Here is a 23,190-nt window from a genome sequence, read left to right as displayed (position 1 = left end):
TTTTAGTTTCTAAAGCCCTGTTTTGCATAAATGAGCCTTGGTTTAGCAGAGCAACAGTTGATTTTGGGTCCATTGGCACTTCAAGGGTGATTTTTTTTTTTTTTTTTTTCCAAAAAAGTGAGAGATGAGAGCTTCTAAACAAGAAATGACTGGTTCAAATCTCCCAAAGAACCTTTAAAGATGAAATACATAACGCAACACCTCTAATATATTGTCCATGGCTAAAGAGCGATACCCATATGCAACAATTCATGGAAACCATTTAACCCAATATTAATTACATTTACTCTATTGAATACTAATAAACTATAAACATTCTTAGCAAAGACATGGTCTTGGCATTACAATCTCTGCTTTTGATGAAGCTCTTGGAAATCGCATCAACTCATCGAAAATCCTTTGTTCTTCATTAATATTTGAATTTTCACAATGGAGAGTCAGTGTCTTGAGTAATGAAGAACTTGCCAACAGCAGTTTTAAGAATTCCAATTCAGGTTGTATGCCGGAGGTCACAATCATATTGATTCTTCTAAGGTGATTCAATCTGCAATTTGCGTGTTCTTTTGTTTCCCAATAGTTCGTGGCAGATGCAGTACATGCAGTACTGGATAGTCATGCCTCATCCTCAAAGGACTGTAAATTGACACAGATTAATTGTTCAGATAACCAGGATATCAAAGAAAACAAAGGTTATGCTAGAGAAAACCCACCCCGATTACGAGTTCTTGCAGATTATGTGAGCTTCTTAGAAAGCAAAGAGCAATCAAGAACTCTGTTGGATTTATTAAATTTGTGGGTAATGAAAGTTTCTTCAGATGATCAAATGTATTAGGAAGCCTCCTTGGTACATTGTACTAGGGCCAAACGGAAAAAGGAAAAGATTAGTATTTTAAACTAAATCCCAAATTAAGACATGAATGTTATGTTGTTTACTTGTAAACTGGGTTTATGCACTCGAAACTTAAGTTCCTCAAGCCCAGGTAGAAAACGGTGAACATTGGTAATCATGTCGGTCTCACCATTCGGAATCAACAAAATAGTTGCTGAAGCTAGAAGTATGGTATTTTCAAAAGAAATAACTTCAAATTGATCCCGAATGTCCAAATATCAGATTTAGAGCATTGATTTTAAGACAATTATGACAAGAAAAAGCTCTAAATGTCAAACTCTTAAGCAGCGGGGAGTTGGAAATTAGAAATTCAAGTTCATCATTGGGGACGGTAACATGATTAAGACAAAGGATCTTGAGAGAATGAAAGCCTTTAAATGTAGGGGGTATGTTGAAAATGCAATTTTCTAGTCTCAAACAATGCATTTGTTGACAAAAGAAGAGAGATGAAGGTAGATTATAATAATCCTGATTTGAAAATTCAAGGATGATTTCTTTAATCCCTTGTTTTTATAGAAAAAATACACATGGATCTAAATAAGAACAAGAAGGAATTGAGAACATTTGAACTTGTGAATTTGACCTTTATGTTGCAAGAGAACTAGAGCGGCAATATTCGAGAGTGCTGTGTTAGAAAAATTGATGTGCAAATCTGTAATTTAGGATTCGAGAATACCTTATAACGAATTAACCTCACAACTTGAAGATATAAATCAACAGTACTATTTTCTGCAATAATAAACTGTAAACAAAAAGAAAAATCATTAGATTACTTATCGAGTTGAGGCACGAAGAATCTTCGCTGTCCTTAAGGCAAATCTCGCCCCCACTATGACGAATCAACGGTGTAGATGGGCGTCTCGGCGTATGCCTCCAGGATGCAACAACTCTCACTCCAAGGGTGTGCACTCTCGCAGCCCGGATGCCTAAGAACTCGCTTATATTTGCCAAAAGCCTTGAGCAGAAAACCAGAGAGAAAACCAGAGAAGAGAAAGAGCAGAAGAATAATCTGTCAAGGATATATTTATGTTTATCTAAAAACCGATTTTATAGAAAGTCAATCGACACGTTAGGGTGAAACGTCGCACTCTTTTAGTGCGTGAGAGACGTTTCCCAAACGGTCACTAAACCACGATTAAAGAATCTCAAACGGTAAAAAGAGTTAAAACAAATTAAATAAACTCTTGAACCGTTAAAAAAAAATAATAATAATATAAAAAGAAAGAGCCTTACGCCCACGCGCGGGGCCGGCCGAGCCGCGCCGGGCGGCGCGCGTGTGTGGTAAGATCAAAAGCCTACCGGACCTAAGTGGGCGATCCGTGCGCGCAGGATCCCCATAACCTCTTGCTCATTCACAAGGTTAAGAGAATGAAAGTATATATATGGCCACTCTCACCCTCTCACACTTCCCATCTAGGACTAAAGTTTTTTCATGACTTTAGTCCTTTTGGAGGGAAGCTCAAATACTTTGAATACGAAGCCCAAAAGCATAAAGCAAGTCCCAACAAAGGACAAACACAAATGACTAAAAACACCCCATCGTAAGTTTGAATTACAACAAGACTTTTTTCACATAAAAAGTCAACACTATGTCCATAGAAGATGGACGGCTCGCACATCAAATGCAATTTCTGGAATCATAACCCATTTATACCTCCAATTCCTAGATAAGACGCTGATCGGAAAATGCCCTCCTCCCTGGCCCTGTCTCGGCACTAGATAAACTAAAACTACAAGCAAATTTTTTTTATGGCAGCCAAACACGAGCCTTAGGCTCGGCTTCTTTCGACATGAGATAGTCTTTAAACAGATTTCTGTTTTATTTAAAAACCAGCTAAAACAAATTTCTTTGTACTTTTAGGGATTTGCTAGCATCCATCATCGCAGAAGGCATTTAGCGGATACCGTGTTGCATGTGAGAGCAACCACACCAGCTCACTTTTCACTAGATTTTGTCTTCATTTATGACGTGGCTGCTCTCACATGCAACAAGCCATCCGTGAAATGCCCTCTATGCTAGCAAATCCCTGGATTGAACCTCCGCCTCTTTGTTGAGCAAGAGAGACTCTCCTGCTGAAGCTATCCCTGCTTGGTAGAGAATTCACACATGTCTTCCTGCACCTCAGCCCTTGTCTTTTCTTTCCTTTTTTTATATGATTTCTAAAAGCTCCTTAGAATAGTATTTTGGCAATGAGATCGGTTTCATCCATGAAGAAGCCTATTGCCATAGGTTGATAAGGAAGACAAATGCAAAAGAGAGGGAATTGCATCTTACCTTGTAGACAGTAGCATTGCAAATGGGTCTGGTTCTTTTTTGGGCGAGCAGGAATGCAGACAAATATTTACGGGGCTCCCTTTTCTTCCCTTTTCTTCAACCTTGGATACTGATTCTTCTTATAGCACATCGGATAGTGATGATGTGAGTTGGAAGACAAATTTAATGGACATTATATGCTTTTCTTAGACACAGACATTACAGCTGACTATTGAGATTACAATTGAAATTAGACAATCAGATGCGTAATACAATGAGGCATTGTCACTATGGCACAATGGGTCCTATTTTTGGTGGATCAAAACTGTCTATCTCTGCCATGCCATGCTTAGTCTGTCCTATGGACCAAAGCAAGGCTTATCAGATGGATGGTTTGCAGAGCCACATTGTATTAGAATGAGGAGGCGTCCTATTGAAGCATTCCACCTTTGCCTGTAACAAACATGTAATGAGATAAAAAAAAAAAAGGGTGGCCCAGTGCACGAGGGTCCCGCCATTGCGGGGTCTGGAGAGGGCTAAATGTACGCAGCCTTACCCCGCTTTGCAGAGAGGCTGTTTCCATTACTCGAAACAGTGACCACCAGGTCACAATGGAGCAACCTTACCGTTGTGCCAAGGTTCGCCCACTAACAAACATGTAATGAGATAAGGATGAAAAAAAAAAAAAAAAATCTTCTCCATTGATAAAGGATATCTAAATTTATACCCATTGATCTAAAATTGAGCAAGGATTAGATAATCCTAACCATTCATTACCAGAAGATTATTTTTTGAAAGTAAATTCATCCCCTGATCGGATGGAAATGATCATTCAAATAACTGTGATCTCTTACACTTTGTTCGATCTTTCATGGGTCCACTAGATGAAAAGCCAACTATTTACTCTTGCAGCTATCAACGACAACGACAGGACAATGCAATGTCTTTTAACCACTGTATATGATTGTTGCTTTTGCTGACACTCTTCGGAATCCCATCAACTCTTTAAAAATATTTGCCTCTTCGTTGCCACTGAATTGACTCTCGGTGATAATAAGTGTCTCAAGCACTGGCGCATTGACAAGCAACAGTTCTATGAATTCTAATTCAGGCTTTACACCACACATCTTGTACATATTCACGGTTCGGAGGTGATTAAACCTGCAATCCATGTGATCTTGTGCTTTCCAGTAGTTCATGATAGGTGCAGTGCCGGATACGCCTTTCGGGGTCTTGAAATTGAAAAGCATTTAGAGTACTCCAGAGTAACATCGAAGAAAACAGATGTTATGTTGAAAAATCTCACCTGGATCCAGAGAACTTGTAGATTAAGTGAGCTTCTTAACAAGCAAAGAGCAGTCAAGATCTGCTTTGGGTCTTTAAAATTTATGTCCAAAGAGAGTTCCTTCAGATGATCAAATGTATTAGGAACACTATCAGGTATATCACCAGAAGCGAAAACCTACGACCAAAATTTTTTAAAAAAAATGAGAAGATTAGCATTTTAGTTTGTAACTGAATTCAAAAGTACTTCATGAATGCTATTTACCTTTAGGAAATCATCACCTAGATCGAGCTTCGTAATGTTACACAGACAACTAAGAAGCTTAGTAAAACTGCAAGTCTCAACTGGAGTGAATTCGTCTTCCGAAACCAAACAAACAATTGCAGTAGCTAGAATAGGGGTGTTTTCAAAAGAAAACGCATTGAATCGGCCTTCAACATGCAAATGTTGGAGATTCGGAGCATTGATTTTAAGACGATTAGACTGAAAACAGTCCAAAAATGTCAAACTCTCAAGAAGCGGGGAGTTGGAAATTAGAAATTCAAGTTCATCATTGGAGAAGATATTATCTTCAAGATAAAGGATCTTGAGACAACGGAAGCCCTCAAATGCGGGAGGTATGTTGAAAAAGCAGTTATATAGTTTCAAACAATACATTTCCTCACAAGAGAACAAAGATGAAGGCAGCTTATAAGGATCCATTTCAGAAAAATCAAGGATGATTTCCTTAATCCCCTGTCTCGACAGAAAAAGTAGTAATGTATCAAAATCAGAACAGGGACGAACATAATTAAAACACTTGAACTTTTGAATTGGACCTCTATGTTGCAAGAGAACTTGATAGGCAATTTTAACGCATCGAAGTGTCATATCCTCCAAGGATACACCATGTGGACAACTTTGCTCCATAAATACAATTTCTGGAATTGAAGCCCATTTATACCTCCAATTCCTCGATAAAATGCTCGTCCCTACGGCATCCTTGATCGGCAAATGCACGAGGATATTGTCTACAATATACCCAGGTAGATTACTGATCAGATCTATGTCAGAAACGAGCCCCCTTTCTCTTTTGGAGGAAGAATTCATTTGCTCTCTTCACTGCTGAAATCTAACAAACCAAAATTCAGCCACGACAAAGTTTCATCAATGTCATATAAAAAAAGAACAAACAAAAAGGATCAAAAGCAAAAATAAAGAAAATAAAGAAAATAAGAGGTGCCAGAAGCAAGAGATGATGGCCCTGTAGATATGCTGCTTCGAGTTCAAATGTGGTGAAACACACATTAATAAGTTTTGTATAGGCTATTCTTAGTGTTGTTACTTGAAAACATATTTAAGAAGCCAAAACAAACACTTGGGAATCCAACAGCCAGTGACTTTAAACATAGTAAGATTTTTTTTTTACAGGAACACCGAAGACCAAGCAATCACTTGGGAGCTGTAGGGTAAATTGCACGGATGTGATTTTTTCGAGACGCAGGAAGGAGCTCCGACACTAATTTGATGTAAATGAGATTCACGGGAGCGGGTGGTAGCTAAGGAGCTTTAATTCAGTTGAGTGTATTAGACTATAAATATTAAGTACTCTGTTATGGCTGAACTCCTTCAAGAGAATCAATGAAATTGAATTCCTCTCCCAATTTTATAGTTGGCAGCAAACCAACGGCATTCATAATGGTCACAACCGCAGTCTGGTTCTGCTTGGAGGATTCAGATTTAGACCGGCCCAAACACCATAATTTTCTTCAAATTTGAGCATAAATGGGTGGATCCCACACTTACAACAAGCATAGGCATTATTTCAGACTAGTAGTTGAAATGATGACCCATAAATCTAAGCCCACAAACATCTGTATAATTCAGGTCTAAGCCCATAAATCTAAGATCACTACTGGCTGTACTCTGCCTTGGTTTGAGTCAACATCATATAAGGAGAAGAGTCAACATAGGTAAAACGTCCAGCAATATTAAAATAAGGAGCATAATTCAGGTCTATGTTTTGATGGTCAGCACAAACATAGAAGGAATGGAAAATTTCTTGTCTATTAGTAGAATTCAATGCCAAGCAAAGACTTTGAACAAACATTAAAAACATGCAAGAAAATCATTTGACCTCCACAAGCTGAGAGTGCAGAGATTAGGATCTGTTTTTTTCCTATTCATGGAAAATCAGTAAGGAATATCACTAAGTTTAGTTTCAAGAAGAACCCTTATTCTCCAATTTAGGTATTTTATACCAGTTAGGATACAGGGTATGCAAAATCTTTCGAATGTACACTGACTGGAAAAGAAACCCTAATCCAGCATCCAATACACGAGCAAAGAAACCCTAAATACTACCGGGTAAAATAATACAAAATGTATCATCAAATTCCAAGCAAAAAAAACGTCGGAGAGAGACATACCGAGACAGAAATCTGACAAAGAAGAACGAGAACGAGCGTGTGGGGATTTCTCGGAGATAAATGGCGAGAAATAGGAGTTTGTGACAGTGTGTGGATTTTGGGATTAAGGGGGGTTGTAGGCTTTGTAGCACGATGTAGGGTCCCCACTCAGGCAAAGTGGGTCCCACCTTTGATTGATCCGCACCGTCCAATAGACAGTGTTTGATTTGGATCCCTAATCAGATTCTGCATACTTGGGAAGAACGGTACAGTAGGTTGGGCCTTAAGGCCTAGACTTGGCAAAAAGTTACCCATATCCACGGTTCCACCGGCCCGCACGTAATTTACGGGTCTGGGTCACTAAATTAGTGACCCATTGAAATTTGACCCAACCTGTACTGGTCCCATCAAAACTGGCCGAGCAGGGTGGACCCTAGGAGTGGACATGGTTCCGGTTCAACCTGAAGAACCGAACCGAACCGGCCTATTTGGTTCGGTTCGATTCGGTTCTAGGATTTGGTGGTTCGGTTCCGGTTCTGGGTTCCTGGAACCGTGAGAATACGGTTCGGTTCTGGGTTTGGGATCCTGGAACCGAAAACCGAGTAGGATCATATCCCCCCTAATCGGATAAAATCACCCCCCAAAACGGCCTCTGTGAGAAAAAAAATGCTTTAGACTTTACACTTACTCACTGCTTGAGGATAAATTCACTCCCTTTAATGTTTTGCTTTGCCTTTTAAAGTTTTAATCGTAAGTTATTAAAAACGAAAAAAATCTCAATCGTTATGTGGAAAAAAAATTATAAATAAAGGTTGGATAAACCCAGAACCAAACCGAACCGATCAAATTCGGTTTTGGTTCGGTTCCAATTACAGTGGCGGAGCCAGGATTTATAGATAAGGGGGGCAGGTTACACATAAGGAGGGCATGCTATATATAAGGTTGGGCCCATTTGAGTTGGGCCTATAAAGGAGTTTGGCCCAACTCAAGAGGGGCAGCTGCCCCGCTTAAGCTACATGTAGCTCAGCCCCTGGTTCCAAAGATATATGGTTCAGTTCTGGGTGTACCTGAGAACCGAACCGAACCATGTCCATCCCTAGTGGACCCGCTGGTGCTCGTAAAAATCTGAATGATCGAGATTTTATATGGTGAAAGCCCTTATAGTCCCGTATGTCACCCTGCCAATCTCTCTATTCAAGAAATTTTGCCTAAAATTGATTTTCCAAAAGATCCTCCCTTCTATTCGTACGTAGCAATCATGCACAAAGGCGTTCTTATCCATAGCCATCCTAAACAGATCCTCCCTTCTACACGTATGGCATTGTTATATATATGGGAATTGCTAGCGTCCATCACAAAAGGGTTTTCCCGGTTGGTCTGTCGCATCAGACCAGCCACCTCGTTAATGAAGACAACAGCTTTTGTCTCCATTCACGAGGTGGCTGGTCTGACGTGCAACAGACCAGCCGTGAAAAGCCTTTGAGATGGAGCTTAGCAAATCCATATATATATATATATATATATATATATATATATATATATATATATATATATATATATATATATATATATATATCTCGATAGAGAGAGAGATAGACGCATATAAGAGCTTTAGGCCGTGTTTGGATTGCAAGAATTTTCCGAAAATGTTTGGAAAGGTATAAAGGAAGTAAAAGGGCATGTAGAGTCCTGCGACACCTGAAAATGCACCAAATATGAAAATTTGAAACCAGTCGAGCTTCTCCAATCAGTGGCCATGCTTGAGAAGGTTTGGGTTGATGTTTCAACGAACTATATTTCTTAGACTTCCGAACCTCATAAATATTTATTCATCATGTTAGTGGTTGATCGCCTTTGAAAATATACACATTTTGTTCCCCTAGCATACCCATACACAACATCAACACACGCATTGGTATTCCTCAGCAATATTTAGGAACTTCATGGCATTCCTCAATCGATTGTGACATGGACATTGCAGATCTTTTTTGGCAACAATTTTTGAAGTTACAAGGCATCACAATCAATATAAGCACGAGTTTCCGTTATCAAATGGATGGCCAGATGGAAGTGGCCAATAGGTGCTTGGAAAACTACCTTTTACTTCAATGCTTTTCAGGTACGAAACCTAAACAATGGTCACAGTGACTGCCATGTGGATTGGTTTATACGCTGCAGTGTGGAATGGTTGTACAGCACCAACTATCATGCATCTACCAAGCTCACCGATATGAGGCCACACACATTCAACCCACTCCTAGCTTGAACATGTTTGACGAGGAATATTTAGTTCATTGGGCGGACGTATAGCCTTGTGGCCAGAATTTCATCTTCTGACAAACTTACATCTTCAACCTTATAAGAAGACTTCAGTAGCCCTCCGAAGCTCTCTCAAGTTGTTAACAAGATATTTCGGTCCCTACTCTCTCCGGATGGCGCGACATGGGAAAATTGGGCAACATTGTCTCAACAATTCCAAGATTTAACCGATCAAAAAATAATAATCCAAGATTTCTACCTTTAGGTAGAGGTTTACTTCAAGCAGGAAGGATTGTTATGATCCCAAGTCCATTCAACATCCACATCAGCTGTAGCGGAATATTTGGATTTGCCAAAAAAAGAAGTAATTGTCTGACGAGAATTCATCAATATGATGGTTGGACAGAGGATCTGTTCTCAGTTTTACATTACTAAATAATAATACAAAGAAGGACAGTAAAGGGAGAAAATAATAATAAATCTCCAGCGTCGGTCTATTAACTACTGTGAGAGCGAAGTAGTCCACCTTTCCATTAGCCGACTGCCGTACAGGCGATGACCCTCCACTCGATCCAAAATCTCATCTATCATCTCGGCAAATCTCCATGGGTGTGGGCTTGCCCTACCCATCCATCAAATCTCATTAAGGGAATCTCCCTCCACTATCAAATTATCAATGTCTTTGCTATCAATTAGCCTTATGCCCTTAAAAATCACCCTCATCCCAGCTTCATCACAATCCTTGATACCAATCAGACCAGAGAAGGCTCATATCATCAAACCAGTCTCTCCCCTGAAGAGATCATCAATACCCAGCTGGCCCCGGGTTGCCCATGGCCGATGAGTCAAAGTTTAACTTTAGCCAACTGTTGCGGTCCTGAGTGGGGGCCCGCCTAAGTATGGGACTGGGTGGGACCCAGTCTGGTATGGGACAGGTTTAAAGGGCCTTGCCTAACTCGTTACATCATCTCTGGAGCTTTTGGTGTATCAGTAATGTACCTAACATTTGGTATCATAGCAGCCACCACATCTCGGGTTCGAGTCACAGAAGGGGCAACCTGTGGAAAGGGTTACCTGAAAAAAAGGCCAGAGTGAAAGCCGTCATAGAGTAGGCCACCGATGATGGCGGATTCGAAAACATGGTGGTATGTTACGGTCCTGAGTGGGGGCACGCCTAGGTATGGAACTGGGTGGGACCTAGCCTAGTATGGGACAGGTTTAAAGGGCCTTGCCTAATACGTTCCATTCTGGAGCTTTTGGCGTATTGGTAAGGTACTAACACCAACTCGGGTCACGAGGGATCCATCTGGGGTCAAAAACCTTCTCCCTTTCTTTGATGGGTCAAATCTCCTTCCAGCAACGATTAATGTCAGTAGTTGAATACATTTTGAAACAGAAAGCCAAGAGATGATGAATGAAATGATCCTCAAGAAAGTGAAGGTAGCACATTTGACAGCACACTTGAATAAACGAGCATTCCTTTTAGTCAATCCTTCTTGATTTAATGAGTAGATTAGGATCAGTTTTTTCTATTAAAAACAGCTTGTACACAGAAAATGGGTAAGGAATGAATTTAGGTATTTTATACCAGTTAACTTTCGACCGTACAAAGAAACCCTAAATAATACAAATAGATCAAATACCAGGTAAAAACATCTCAGAGAGGCATACTTGACAGAAATCTGAGAAAGAAGAACGAGAACGAGCGTGTGGGAATTCCTGAGAAAAAAATGGCAAAGAGAGATAAACGTTGGTGTGTGGGTTTTGGGTTTATAGTATGGCAACCTCAGTAAAATTGATCTTTGGGTTTTGCTAGGTAAAATTGATCTTTGTGTTTTGCTAAGAAGATTATCTAACCTTAAAACTAGTTGTAAATAATAGGGTTGCAACTCAAGTGGGGTGCACCCTACCTGAGAAATTATCTCGGGTCGGGTTGGGTTTTTATTTTTCAGGGTCGAATAGTGACTAATTTTAAAGATTGTAAGGAAAAAAAAATTAAATCTTCACACCACAAACCTCGGAATTTATGTCATCAAGTGTATAAGAAGGAAACTATATTTTCACATCACAAACATATCACCTCAGTGAAAACAGTCATCAATATATTAAAAAATAATTTGATACGTTACTCAAGAGATAATTAAGCAATTTATAATACATCTATATGAGTTAGGTCGTGTTTCGGGTTTTTTTCTTTAAACCTGACCCTACCCAATGCAATCTAAAACCCGATCCAACCCAAGACCTAAGATTTCTAAACAAGACCCATGTTATTTTCGAGCTGGGTCGACGCAGGTCCAATAGAACCCGGCCCAAGTTGCAACCTTACTAAATCGAAGGGTTCATACTATCTTTAGAGATGATTTTTTGGGCCCAACTTATTTACGTTGGGGCGATCCAAATTAATGGTTTGGACCTTCAATCAAGGTGGACCCGCTGTATTTTTTAAAAATGCATGCACCATCATATAAATAATCATATAATATATATAATCAGCATTTTTTTACATCAAAATTTTTCTTATTAGAAATTTTTCCCAATTGGAAAATTTCTTCTTACATAATTTTATTGAAAATCATTTTTTCATGAAAACAATTTATTAGAAATTTATTCCAACGGAAATTTTCACCATTTCATAAATTCAACTTCCATGAAAATTGTTTTCCAAATTGGTTTAGCAGAGCAGCAGTAGATTTTGGGTCCATTGGCAAATCAAGGGGAGATTTTTTTATTTTTTTTTTTAAATTTTAAAGTGAGAGAAGAGAGCTTCTAAACAAGAACCAAGGGGTGAGTTTTTTTAAAACAAAAAAAAAAGTGAAAGAACAGAGCTTCTAAACAAGAAATTGCTGGTTCAAATCTCCCAAGAACCTTTAAAGATCAAATGCATTACCCAACAGCTCTAATATAATCTCAAGAGTCAATACCATATGCAACAATTCATGGAAACCTTTTAACCTAACATTAATTACATATACTCTATTGAATAATAATAAACTATAAACATGCTTGACAAAGACATGGTCTCTCTAGAATTCATAACATTACAATCTCTGCTTTTGATGAAGCTCTTGGAAATTGCATCAACTCTTCAAAAATCCTCGCTTCTTCATTTGAATTTTCACAACAGAAAGTCAGTGTCTCGAGCAATGGAGAACTCACCAACAACAGTTTTATGAATTCCATTTCAGGTTGTCTGGTGGAGCTTACAACCATATATATTCTTCTGAGGCGATTCAACGTGCAATTTGTGTTTTCTTTTGTTTCCCAGTAGTTCGTGGCAGATGTAGTACTGGATAGTCCTACCTTATCCTCATAGTCTAAGGACTATAAATTGAAACAGATTAAGAGTAGTCCAGATAATAAGGAAATCAAATAAAACAAAGGTTATGCTAGAAAACCCACCCCGACTATGAGTTTTTGCAGATTATGTGAGCTTCTTAGCAAGCAAAGAGCAATCAAGTACTCCGTTGGATTTTTCAAATTTGTGAGTAATGTAAGTCTCTTCAAATGAAGAAATGTATTAGGAAGCCTCTGTGGTACATTGTACTAGGACCAAAAGGGAAAAGGAAATGATTAGAATTTTAATCTAAATCACAAATTAAGAAATGAATGTTATGTTATTTACCTGTAAACTAGGTTTGTGCACTCCAAACTTAAGCTCCTCAAGCCCAGGTGGAAGCTGGAGAACATTGGTAATCATGTCGGTCTCACTGTTCGGAACCAACAAAATAGTTGCCGAAGCTAGAAGTATGGTATTTTCAAAAGAAATAACTTCAAATTGACCCCGAATGTCCAAATAACGGAGACTCGGAGCATTGATTTTAAGACAATTGTGATGAGAAAAAGTTCTTAATGTCAAACTCTCAAGAAGCAGGGAGTTGGAAATTAGAAATTCAAGTTCATCATTGGGGACGGTAACATGATTAAGATTAAGGATCTTGAGACAATGAAAGCCTTTAAATGCAGGAGGTAGGTTGAAAATGCAATTTTCTAGTCTCAAACAATACATTTGTTGACAAGAGAAAAGAGATGAAGGCAGATTATAATAATCCTGATTTGGAAATTCAAGGATGATTTCTTTAATCCCCTGTTTTGATAGAAAAAATACCCATGAATCTAAAAAAGAACAAGAAGGAAGGAATTGAGAACACTTGAACTTGTGAATTTGACCTTTATGTTGCAAGAGAACTAAAGAGACAATATTCGCGAGTGCTGTGTCCGTAGAAGATGGAGAAGATGGACGGCTGTGCACATCAAATGCAATTTCTGGAATCATAACCCATTTATACCTCCAATTCCTTGATAAGACGCTCATCTTTACAGCATCCTTGATCGGCAAATGCACAAGGATTATGTCTATGACATGCCCAGGTAAATTACTGATCAGATCTAAGTCAGAAACTAGTCGCCTTTCTCTTTTGGATGAAGAATTCATTTGTTCTCTTCACAACTGAAATATAACAAGCCCAAATTCAGCCACCACAAAGTTGCATCAATGTCATAAAAAAGAACAAACAAAAGAATCAAAAGCATACAAAAAACATAAACAAAACAAGAGGTGTGAGAAACAAAGACAATGGCTCTGTAAAGATGTTGCTTCGAGTTGAGTTCAACTGTGGTGAAGCACACATGCATAAGACTTGTGTAGGTTCTTCTTAGTGTTGTTAGTTGATAGAATATTGAAGAAGCCAAAACAAATGCATGGAAATCCAACAGCCAATGACTTTAAACATAGTAAGCACTTTTTTTACAGGAAGCCCAAGCATTCACACTTTGGGAGCTCAACAGCCAGGGATTTAGAAACTTGTGCACAAAAAACCCTTTATATACATACATACTTACATACATACATACATACAAACATACATAAAGAGAGAGAGGTAAAGGGTTGCTTTGAGACAAAACTGAAACCATCACTTCTTCTCATTGGACCATCCAACGGCCTACGTTGGATATGCCCAACCCATCTTAAGCGGTGCTTTCTCATCTTCTCCTCAATCGGTGCCACCCCCACCTTTTTACTGGTATCTTTGTTTTTAATTCTATCTAACCTTGTGTGGCCGCACATCCATCTAAGCATTCGAATCTCCGCTTCACTCATCTTATGCACATGCTGCTTCTTGGTGGCCCAACATTCTGAGTCATACAACATGGTTGGCCTCACAACTGTCTTATAAAACTTTCCCTTCAACTTGGTAGGTATTTTACTGTCACACAGAACTCCTGAAGCATGCTTTCACTTCAACCAACCTGCTCTTATTATGTGGTTAAGATCCTCTTCAATCTCTCCTTCCTTATGTAGGATTGAACAAGATTGCGAAAGGTATCCCTCTTAGGTACCTCCTGCCGAGTCATATTTACTACACCCTCGCCCCACCCCCTTGCATTACTAAAGTTGCACTCTATATACTCTGTCTTAGTCCTACTCAGTCTAAAACCTTTGGATTCCAAAGTAGTTCTCCATAACTCTAACTTAGCATTAACTCCTACTTTGATTTCGTCAATTAATACTATGTCATATGCAAAAAACATATACCATGGCACCTCGTCCTGGATACCCTCCGTGAGTTCATCCATAACTAGCGTAAAACGAAAAGGGCTTAGAGCTGATCCTTGGTGAAGTCCTATTGTAATTGGAAACTCACTAGACGTGCCATTCGTAGCTGTGACAATGCCAGAATGTACCAACTCAAAAGGTCTCAAAGCTCTACTAATAAGCCTAGGAGGGAACGACACATGATGGTGTTTCCCGAGTTCACAGGACGCGCTGAAATGGCTGTAGGGTAAAGGAGATAACAGAGGCCTGCTGTGGTCGCTGGAGAGAAGGACGACCAAGGTGATAATGCCACTAATAGGCATCGATAGAGCTATGCAAAATGGTGGGAGATGGATGGCACTGAAGGTGACAGAGGCCGTCCACCTCATGACCCGATCCAATGGTCGCCCCAGTCGAGAGATCTTGAAAAAGACAGTAAGAAGGGAAGAAGGGAAAAATGAAACAGAGCAATCCAGAGCTTTAGTAAGATGACAAGTTAAATGGAGATGTAGGGCCACACAAGACAGAAGATAAGGTAAGGCCCTCATGGGATGAAAGTATGAATACCGGAGATGTGGGCTTTAGTCCTATCGACAAGAGTAACAGATCAAGAATGAGAAGGAAATGACTGAAATGAGGTAAGGAATAAAGAGTCACCAGTCACAAGGTTGGATGCCCCAGAATCAATGATCTAGGAGCTGGAGCTAGTGAGAAAGTAAGCATGCGAACTACCTGACAGGGCAACGCCCACAGTGGGTGGGTGGCTGCTAAAGCGAAGGAGCTGAAGCTCCTCACAATCTGCTCTGGTGAAGTGAAAATGATCATCTGGAAGGTCAAGGGCAGTAGAGGTGGATGTGCCATCATGAGGGTCAGCAGTAGAGAGATGTGCGGCCTGGGATAGGCGGAGCTCGGGGTGAAGAGCAAAGCAGGTCTCAACCCGGTGGCCCTCCCTCTCACAATGAGTGCAAAATGGGCGGCCACGACCACCACCAAAAATACAGCCACGGCCTCAGCGGCTGCGAACTACCAAAGGAACCAGTGCCACGGCTATAGGTATCCCCATCATTATATGTAGCAAGGGCAGGGCCCTCACCAGGAAGAGTAGTAGACGAACCGCCATGGAGGCACTGTTGGGCACGTGAGTAAATTTTTGTGAGAGAGGAGGGAACCCTAGCTGATCAGCTGCTACCGGAAAGGCAAAAGCTCCGGGCCTAAGGACTCAAGATAATGGACAGCCCTAAGATGGTCCATCTGATGAGCTAGTACCGTCACATCAGAAGTGAGGGGCATAAAGGCGTCTAACTGCAGGAAGAGGAAGATAAGCCGGCGGTAATGGGCGGAGAGAGACAAATCCCTACGCTCAAAGCGAATCCACTCTAAATATGTGGCACAAATACGAGTGAGGTTATCAACCACAGAGAAAAGTAGAGCGTTGTGATCCCAAATATCCTTGGTCGTCGCTAAGTCCATCATCGGCCGAGCGATATTGGGAGCCATGCTCCGCCATAACAAGGTGCGAACCATCACATCATCCTGACGCCACCTGTCATAGGTCGAGTCAGTGGAGAGAGGAGGACCATGCGCAATTAGAGAAACCCTACCCTGAGCAAGGGAGATAGGTCTCAACAGCCCGACGCCAACTAAGATAATTAGAACCGTCGAGGCGCTCCGAAGTTATCTAAGGAAACGACTGCTTGACAGAGGGAGAGTAGATAGTCAGCATATAGCTCGAAGGAGCCGATGAGGGAGCAGTAACACTGTTAGCAGCAATGGGCTGGAAGAAAGATCCGAAATAACTAGAGGATCCATATGAACAAGAGAGGCTCACACCACACCGAAAATAAAAAAAGGTAAGGAAGTCATATATAGAGTGGACCCCTACATGATGTCGCAGCTCTGATAAGAAAGGATAATGGGAAAGGTCATAAGAGGACTTACTGAAGGAAAGTGAAGAGAAATGCGGCTAAGGTCAAATCACGAAATACACATCGGAGGCGCGAATGAAGAGGGAAATGAGAGATAATGGAATTAAACCATGGAGGAGAGCGGTGTTGAAGAGGGACAAGGGAGGGTTTTTAGGAAGAGAGTGAAGGAGATGAGAGAGAGGAGGAGGGGTGGCGGGAGAGGAGGAGGCGGAGGGACGAGAGAGAGAGAGAGAGGGATCACTCAAGTATTTATATTACAAGAGAAAACATACAATGACCACTATGCCCTTATGGCATTACACACAAACATACTTCTAACAAGCACAATGCCCTTCTCTCTGCATGAGGTCGTGGCAAATTTAATCCAAAAAGAGGTAACCAAAATTTTGGTCGTTCGAATACTAATGGTGATAAGGGACAGAAATTCCACTTTAACAATAGATTTGGAAGTGACAACTAGAATGACTGGAATCATAACCTATATCGTGGATCTCCTTCTAAGGAGACAAAACTCTAAACAAATATCGCTTGCCAAATTTTTGGCCAACTAGGGCACGAAGCAACAACCTGTTGGAAACGTTACCAACCTGATGATATTGCACAGTCATTTGCCGGTCTCCACATGAATTTGTCTCTTGATGAAAGTTGGTATCCTGATACTGGAGCTTCAAATCACATGACAATGGAGAACTCTAGCCTCACCAATCGCATGGCGTTTAATGGGAATGATCGAGTACTTGTCGATAATGGTACAAATGTCCCAATTAATGAAATTGGTAATCTCTCTCTCAATACTAAGTCTGGTCCTCTTCATCTTAAAAATGTTCTATATGTCCCTCAACTTTGCAAAAATTTATTTGGACAATATACTCAAGATAATGATTGCTTTTTCAACTTTTATGGCGATGGATTTTATGTGAAGGATCGCAAGACAGGGAGAATTTTGCTCGAAGGAACAAGTAAAAATGGGCTATATCTGATCGTACCATTGCAAGAAGGTCAAGGAACGATTTCAGGATTGGCTACAGGAGTAACTACATCAACTGCATCACGTGAGGTTTGGCGCATGAGACTAGGTCATCCCAATCATAGTGACATGGGATCTCTAATAAAGAATGGTAGCATTTATATTATTGGTATTAGGAAGCAAATAAATGTTTATCCTAGTTGTCAAGCTGGGAAGAGTAGACAACTTTCATTTAGTGCTTCTGAATCTATTTCTAACGGACCAATAGATTTGTTGCATTCTGATTTGTGGGGTCCATCCCCTGCTTTATCACGTCATGGACATCGTTATTATTTTTTAACAGTTGATGATTATTCAACGTTTAGTTGGATCATGCCTCTTACTAAGAAAAGTGATATTTTGGATGCTCCTCTTTCAAATGTTTGGCTGAAAATTATTTTGGAAGAACAATTAAAGCCTTTCAAGCTGATCATGGTGGTGAATTTACTGGGGCGTTCTCTGCTTACTTAGATCATTGTGGTAATTATCAACATTTTTACTGTCCTGCAACACCAGAACAAAATGGTGTTGCAGAACGCAAACATAGACATGTCACTGAAATGGAAATAACCTCGTTGGATCAGGCTGGGATGAAGAAATCTTTTTGGTTGGATGCTTTTCAAACAAGTGTGTGTTACCTTCCCCTATGTTAGGAAAGAAATCACCATATGAAATCATGGACAGCAAGCCCCCTAACTATTCATTTTTGAGGGTTTTTGGCAGCAGATGCTTTCCATATCTATGGCCATTCAACGACAATAACTTGAGGCTAGATCTAAGCCGTGTATATGCCGAACATCACAAGGGTTACCAATGCTTGGATCCATCCACTGGTCGAACATTTGTTTCTGGTCATGTAGTTTTTTATGAGACTTTATTTCCCTTTGCAGGAATGCAATCCGGTCTTGTGATGCCTACCTCATCTACTGATATTCAACGATGGATATATCTTGAACGCTATGTGCCCTCATCATCATCATCCCCCATATCAACCCAGCCAAGCTCCATCATACAGACTCATGTACCTAATTCTCCTCAATCAAACACCTCTCCAGAATTAGCTACTCAGGAACCAGATCCTCTACCTATGAATACTCAACCTAATGCTAGTTTTGAACGAAGCCCACAACAGCCCAACACTCCCATTGAGCCCACTTTCTCAACCACATCAGCCCCAATACCCTCCACTTCCATACGCCCTCCGGCTCCACTAAGACGATACCACATGGTCACAAGGCTTCAAGATGGTACTAGGCGTCCCAAGGTCTTAATGGAAACTCGACATCCCATTCCCTCATGTTACATGGCTCTCACTAGTGCCTCAGAACCATAGTTTTAAATTTCGTCCGAAATCCAAAATTTCGGTTGAAATATTTCAGTTTCAGTTTGGAACAAAACCGAAATTACATTGAATCGGATTTTTACATGATTTACCAACGGGTTTTTACATGATTTCCCTGAAATTTCCCCGGAATTTCTTTGTTTTCACCCTTATTTTCAAAATTTCCACTGAAATGTAAAAGATTTGCACCGAAATGTAAAGATTTCCACCGAAATTTCCACTGAAATTTTGTACTTTTCGGTGGAAATTTTTGTCAAAATTTTACACGATTTCAGCCGAAATTTCCACCGAAACCGAAATATTTCAGTTTCGGTGGTGGCCGAAACCGACACCTTAACCGACATTTAAAACCTTGCTTAGAACCAACTTGTTATACTGAAGCTATCAAACTACCCCAATGGCGTGCTACAATGATAGGTGAATATAATGCACTCTGTAAGAACAATACATGGACACTTGTGTCAAATCTCACCCATCTTACAATGTGATCGGTTGCAAATGGGTTTTTCATCTCAAGCGTAGGTCAGACGGGTCCATTGGACGCAATAAAGCCAGGCTCGTTGCAAAGGATTCAAACAACAAGCCGGAGTGGACTACGATGAAGCCTTCAGTGCAGTTGTCAAGCCCACGACTATCCGGTCCGTTCTTGCACTGGCCGTCAATCATGGCTGGCTATTCGTCCTTCCGATCTTCGTATAAGAGCATACTCTGATGCTGATTGGGAAGGTAATCCACATGATAGTCGATCCACGACTGGTTGTTGTATATTTCTTAGTCCACATCTGGTATCTTGGTGCTCTAAGAAACAACCAACAGTTTCTCTCTCAAGTACAGAGGCTGAATACCGTGCTCTTGCAGCTTGCTCGGCTGAAATAACTTGGTTGCAATATCTCCTACGGGATCTTGGAGTACCACCTTCATCACCATCCTTACTTCTTTGTGACAATGTCAGTGCCATGCATCTCGCTGCCAATCCAATACTGCACACTCGGACAAAACACATTGACATCGACTATCATTTCTTACGGGATCGTGTTTCCGATGGCTCTCTTATTGTTTATTATACTCCTACAGAGCACCGATTGGTTGACATATTCACTAAGGGACTTCCAAATCGACATTTTCATTGGCTACGTTCCAAGCTTCTCGTATCCTCTTCTAGAGGCCCCGATAACCTTGTGAGACCGCACCCCAGAGTCTACTCCTTATGATCCTACTAGTTTTGTTGTTTAGTCAAATAGTCCCTACTTTGCTGGGGGAATGATAAGTGATAAGAAACCACTATTGTTTGGACTCTCTAGATATACAAGTCACCTATCCTCAACCAACATTCCTCAAAAAGGATAAGTATGCTGGCTGTTTTTTTTTCTTTTTGAAAAATAACAATTTATTCTGAAAAGGTGGAAGTCATACACAGGGAGCAAGATGTCCCCAAATACGATTACACAGCCCAAAAAAGAAAAATAAAAGAGCGGTGGTATAATTATAATCCCCCGGTAGTAGGTTCATTGAAAACAATAGCCGTATCCGAACGTGAGACACCTTCCTTCGCCAGATTGTCTGCCAAGGTGTTGGCGGGTCTTCGCATGCAGTTGTGGTCGAAGTGATTGAACGATGTCCCGGATTTCATCCACAGTGCCAGTCAATCTCCATGGGCCTGCACACCGGTTTGATGCCCACGATGCCCACGCGATAACATTTGCCGAGTCCCCCTCAATGATCAGAGGTCCCAGATTATTGACCTGGAACCACTTAAGGCCATAGAGTAAAGCCTTAGCTTCTGCTTCATTCGCGTCACTTAAGGATAAGTATGCTGGCTGTTGTAGTGTGCTGTTGTAATCTTTAATTATCTACAGCTATTGCAATCTGTAATTCCACTTGTAATCACCCAATTGGGTTTAGTATATAATTAAATACCAACACCTCTACGCACATTGGGTACGGTTTTTCTCAACTTTATAATCAAAAGCTTTAGGCCATGGCCGAACCTTCAAAGTTTAACTTCAGCCAACCCGGATCAAGAGGGATCCATGCAGGGGAAAAAACCTCCTACCTTTAATTGATGGTACAAATCTCTTTGCCTATCTCGGTCACACTTAGGGTAGAATAAATTAGTTTATATTTTGTGGAATTTTCTCTCTAGTTGATGGTATGAATAGGAGTGGTAAGGAATAAGGGTTATCTAGATTGGATTGGATAGAAGTTTGAGAGGAAATGGTCAAGTGGGTTTTCTATAAATAATATGAAAGTAGGCCTTTTCTCAAATGAACGAAGAATTCAAAACCCTAAATTGTGTTTTTGAACACAAACGAGGATTGACCCTTCCCTCAACTGATTTGGGTTCGTTACAGTGCGTGTGTATAAGCAAAGAAACCCTAAATACCAGATAGAATCACACAAAATAGATCAAATTTTAGGAAAAAAATAGGTGAGAGACATACCTTTACAGAAATCTGAGAAAGAAGACGAATCCAGAGAGAGAGAGAGAGAGAGAGACAGACGGTTTTGGGTTTAAGGAGGAATCGGGCAACCCCTCTCATTGTAGCATGATGTTCCCCACTCATGCATTGTGGGTCCCACCTTTGATTGATCCACACCGTCCAATAGAGAGTCTTTGATTTGGATCCTAATGAGATTCGCGCTCCTCTTCACTAAAATTCATCTTTAGGATTTGCTAGCAATTTCGCTTCGTGACTGACTATTGGACCAGAGAAAATCAGACAAAATCTGCTAAAAAGTGAACCCATGTGAATGAAGGAATAAAGGAGCCACAGACCAAATCATACAAAATCTTCTAAAAAGTGAATCCATGTGGCGGTTCTCTCATGCAACATTGAGCTGCAAAACTCTTCCGGCAAATTTGCTAGCAAGTCTTTATTTGCTAATAAGATTATAAACTTTAAGGGCCTGTTTGGATGCTGATTTGGAACTGAGAATTCGGTTCGGTTCTGGGTTTGGGATCTTGGAACCGAGAACCTAGTAGGATTATATATCCCCCTCAAGTCATAGTCATAAAAATGACTCCTTACGATCAGTGGAGGACTAAAGTCTTGGTGATTTGAATGTAAATTTGATTATTTGGTGGCTTTGCTACAGAGATGCTCTAATGTAATGTTCGAATTATTGTTTGGATCTTGTCCTGACCCGTAGTCATAAAAAGGACTCCTCAGGATCGATAACTCAAATCCTGTTGATTTGAATTTAAATTTGATTACTAAGTGGCTTTGTTATAGAGATGCTCTAATGTAATGTTCAGCTAAGCTCTCTACTTACTGGAGAAAAATTTTCAGAAAAACTTGTATGCTATATTAAATTATGTTAAACAAGTTGATACATTATTACATGGTGGTTTATTAAACTTACATGGTGGTTTATAAAATTTTGTTGAACAGGTTTATTAAACTTACATGGTGGCTTTATTAAACTCTCTACTGAACAGCCCATGCATTCCATTCATTCATTCATCTAATAAATGGGAAAAATTTATAAAATAAAAGTTGGGTAAACCCATAATCGAATCGAACCGAACCGATCAAGTTCGGTTCTGGTTCGATTCGGTTCCAAAGATATATGGTTCGATTCTGGCTCCAAATTCTAGGAACCGATTGCATATTGTTCGGTTCTGGGTATACCCCGGAATCGAACCTAAGCATGTCCACCCCTAGCAGGAATTACCCCCTCCCTCTTTGTCTCCCTCAATATGAGCTGGCAGATCTATTCATTTTGTACTGAAAACTCAATTCCAAATCCAAATACAAAATCTGAGGAATCCAAATGGGCTCTAAAACTATTTGTAAATAGCAACCATTATTTACAAATAATCATATTTAGCTTAAAAACCATTTGCATACTTAAGAACGGTACATTATATAAACTCATATAAGTGGGTTCAGAAGATCCTTTGGAGATCAATTTTGGGGCCTAACCTATTTATGTTGGGGCAATCCAAACAAAATTAATGGTTTGGATCTTCGAACAACGTGGACACCTTCATATAAAACTCATATAATATAATCATCCATTTTTTCAATGGAAAATTTTTATTAGAAATTTTATCCCATTGGAAAAATTTTCCATGGATAATTTCATTGAAAATAAATTTTCCATGAAAATATTTTATTCCAAAGGAAAATTTCACCATTTTGTAAATTCAACTTCCATGAACATTGTTTCCGAAACCGACTAGACCTTGGATTTTTCCATGGAATATAATTTTTCAAGAAATTGTTTACACCTCTGCATAGTTGGGGCCCATCATTCATTCATTCATTCTACATCTCATGTTTTATGATGGGACGGGGTCCACA

The 23,190-nt window shown here is 40.1% G+C and overlaps 1 protein-coding gene across 1 annotated transcript; it reads right to left on the bottom strand.

Annotated features, from left to right (window-relative positions):
- Positions 1–3,927: 3,927 nt before the first annotated feature.
- On the bottom strand, positions 3,928–21,532 carry LOC143875620 (uncharacterized). Its single transcript, XM_077377231.1, has 7 exons — positions 21,325–21,532; positions 12,700–13,524; positions 12,477–12,620; positions 12,111–12,398; positions 4,693–5,526; positions 4,450–4,605; positions 3,928–4,375 (listed from the first exon to the last, which is right to left on the bottom strand). The coding sequence occupies exons 2-7, from the start codon at positions 13,507–13,509 to the stop codon at positions 4,091–4,093; spliced, it is 2,517 nt and encodes an 838-aa protein (XP_077233346.1). The 5' UTR covers positions 13,510–13,524; positions 21,325–21,532; the 3' UTR covers positions 3,928–4,090.
- Positions 21,533–23,190: the final 1,658 nt, after the last annotated feature.

The sequence above is a fragment of the Tasmannia lanceolata genome, unplaced genomic scaffold (assembly GCF_043159265.1).
Source record: "Tasmannia lanceolata isolate RefF3 unplaced genomic scaffold, GAP_Taslan_0.1 ptg000004l, whole genome shotgun sequence".
In the NCBI taxonomy this organism is placed as follows: Eukaryota; Viridiplantae; Streptophyta; class Magnoliopsida; order Canellales; family Winteraceae; genus Tasmannia; species Tasmannia lanceolata.
The sequence above is the reverse complement of the archived record's forward strand: the minus strand, read 5'-3'. Positions and strand labels throughout refer to the sequence as shown.

What these genes read in the sequence shown, in the direction of transcription:
- LOC143875620 (XM_077377231.1), bottom strand. Translation starts at nt 13,509, where the DNA reads ATGAATTCTTCATCCAAAAGAGAAAGGCGACTAGTTTCTGACTTAGAT. An exon ending in TAGGTGATGATTTCCTAAAG is followed by an intron (nt 4,606 to 4,692) that starts GTAAATAGCATT and finishes TTTTGGTCGTAG; the next exon opens with GTTTTCGCTTCTGGTGATAT. An exon ending in TACAAGTTCTCTGGATCCAG is followed by an intron (nt 4,376 to 4,449) that starts GTGAGATTTTTC and finishes TTCAATTTCAAG; the next exon opens with ACCCCGAAAGGCGTATCCGG.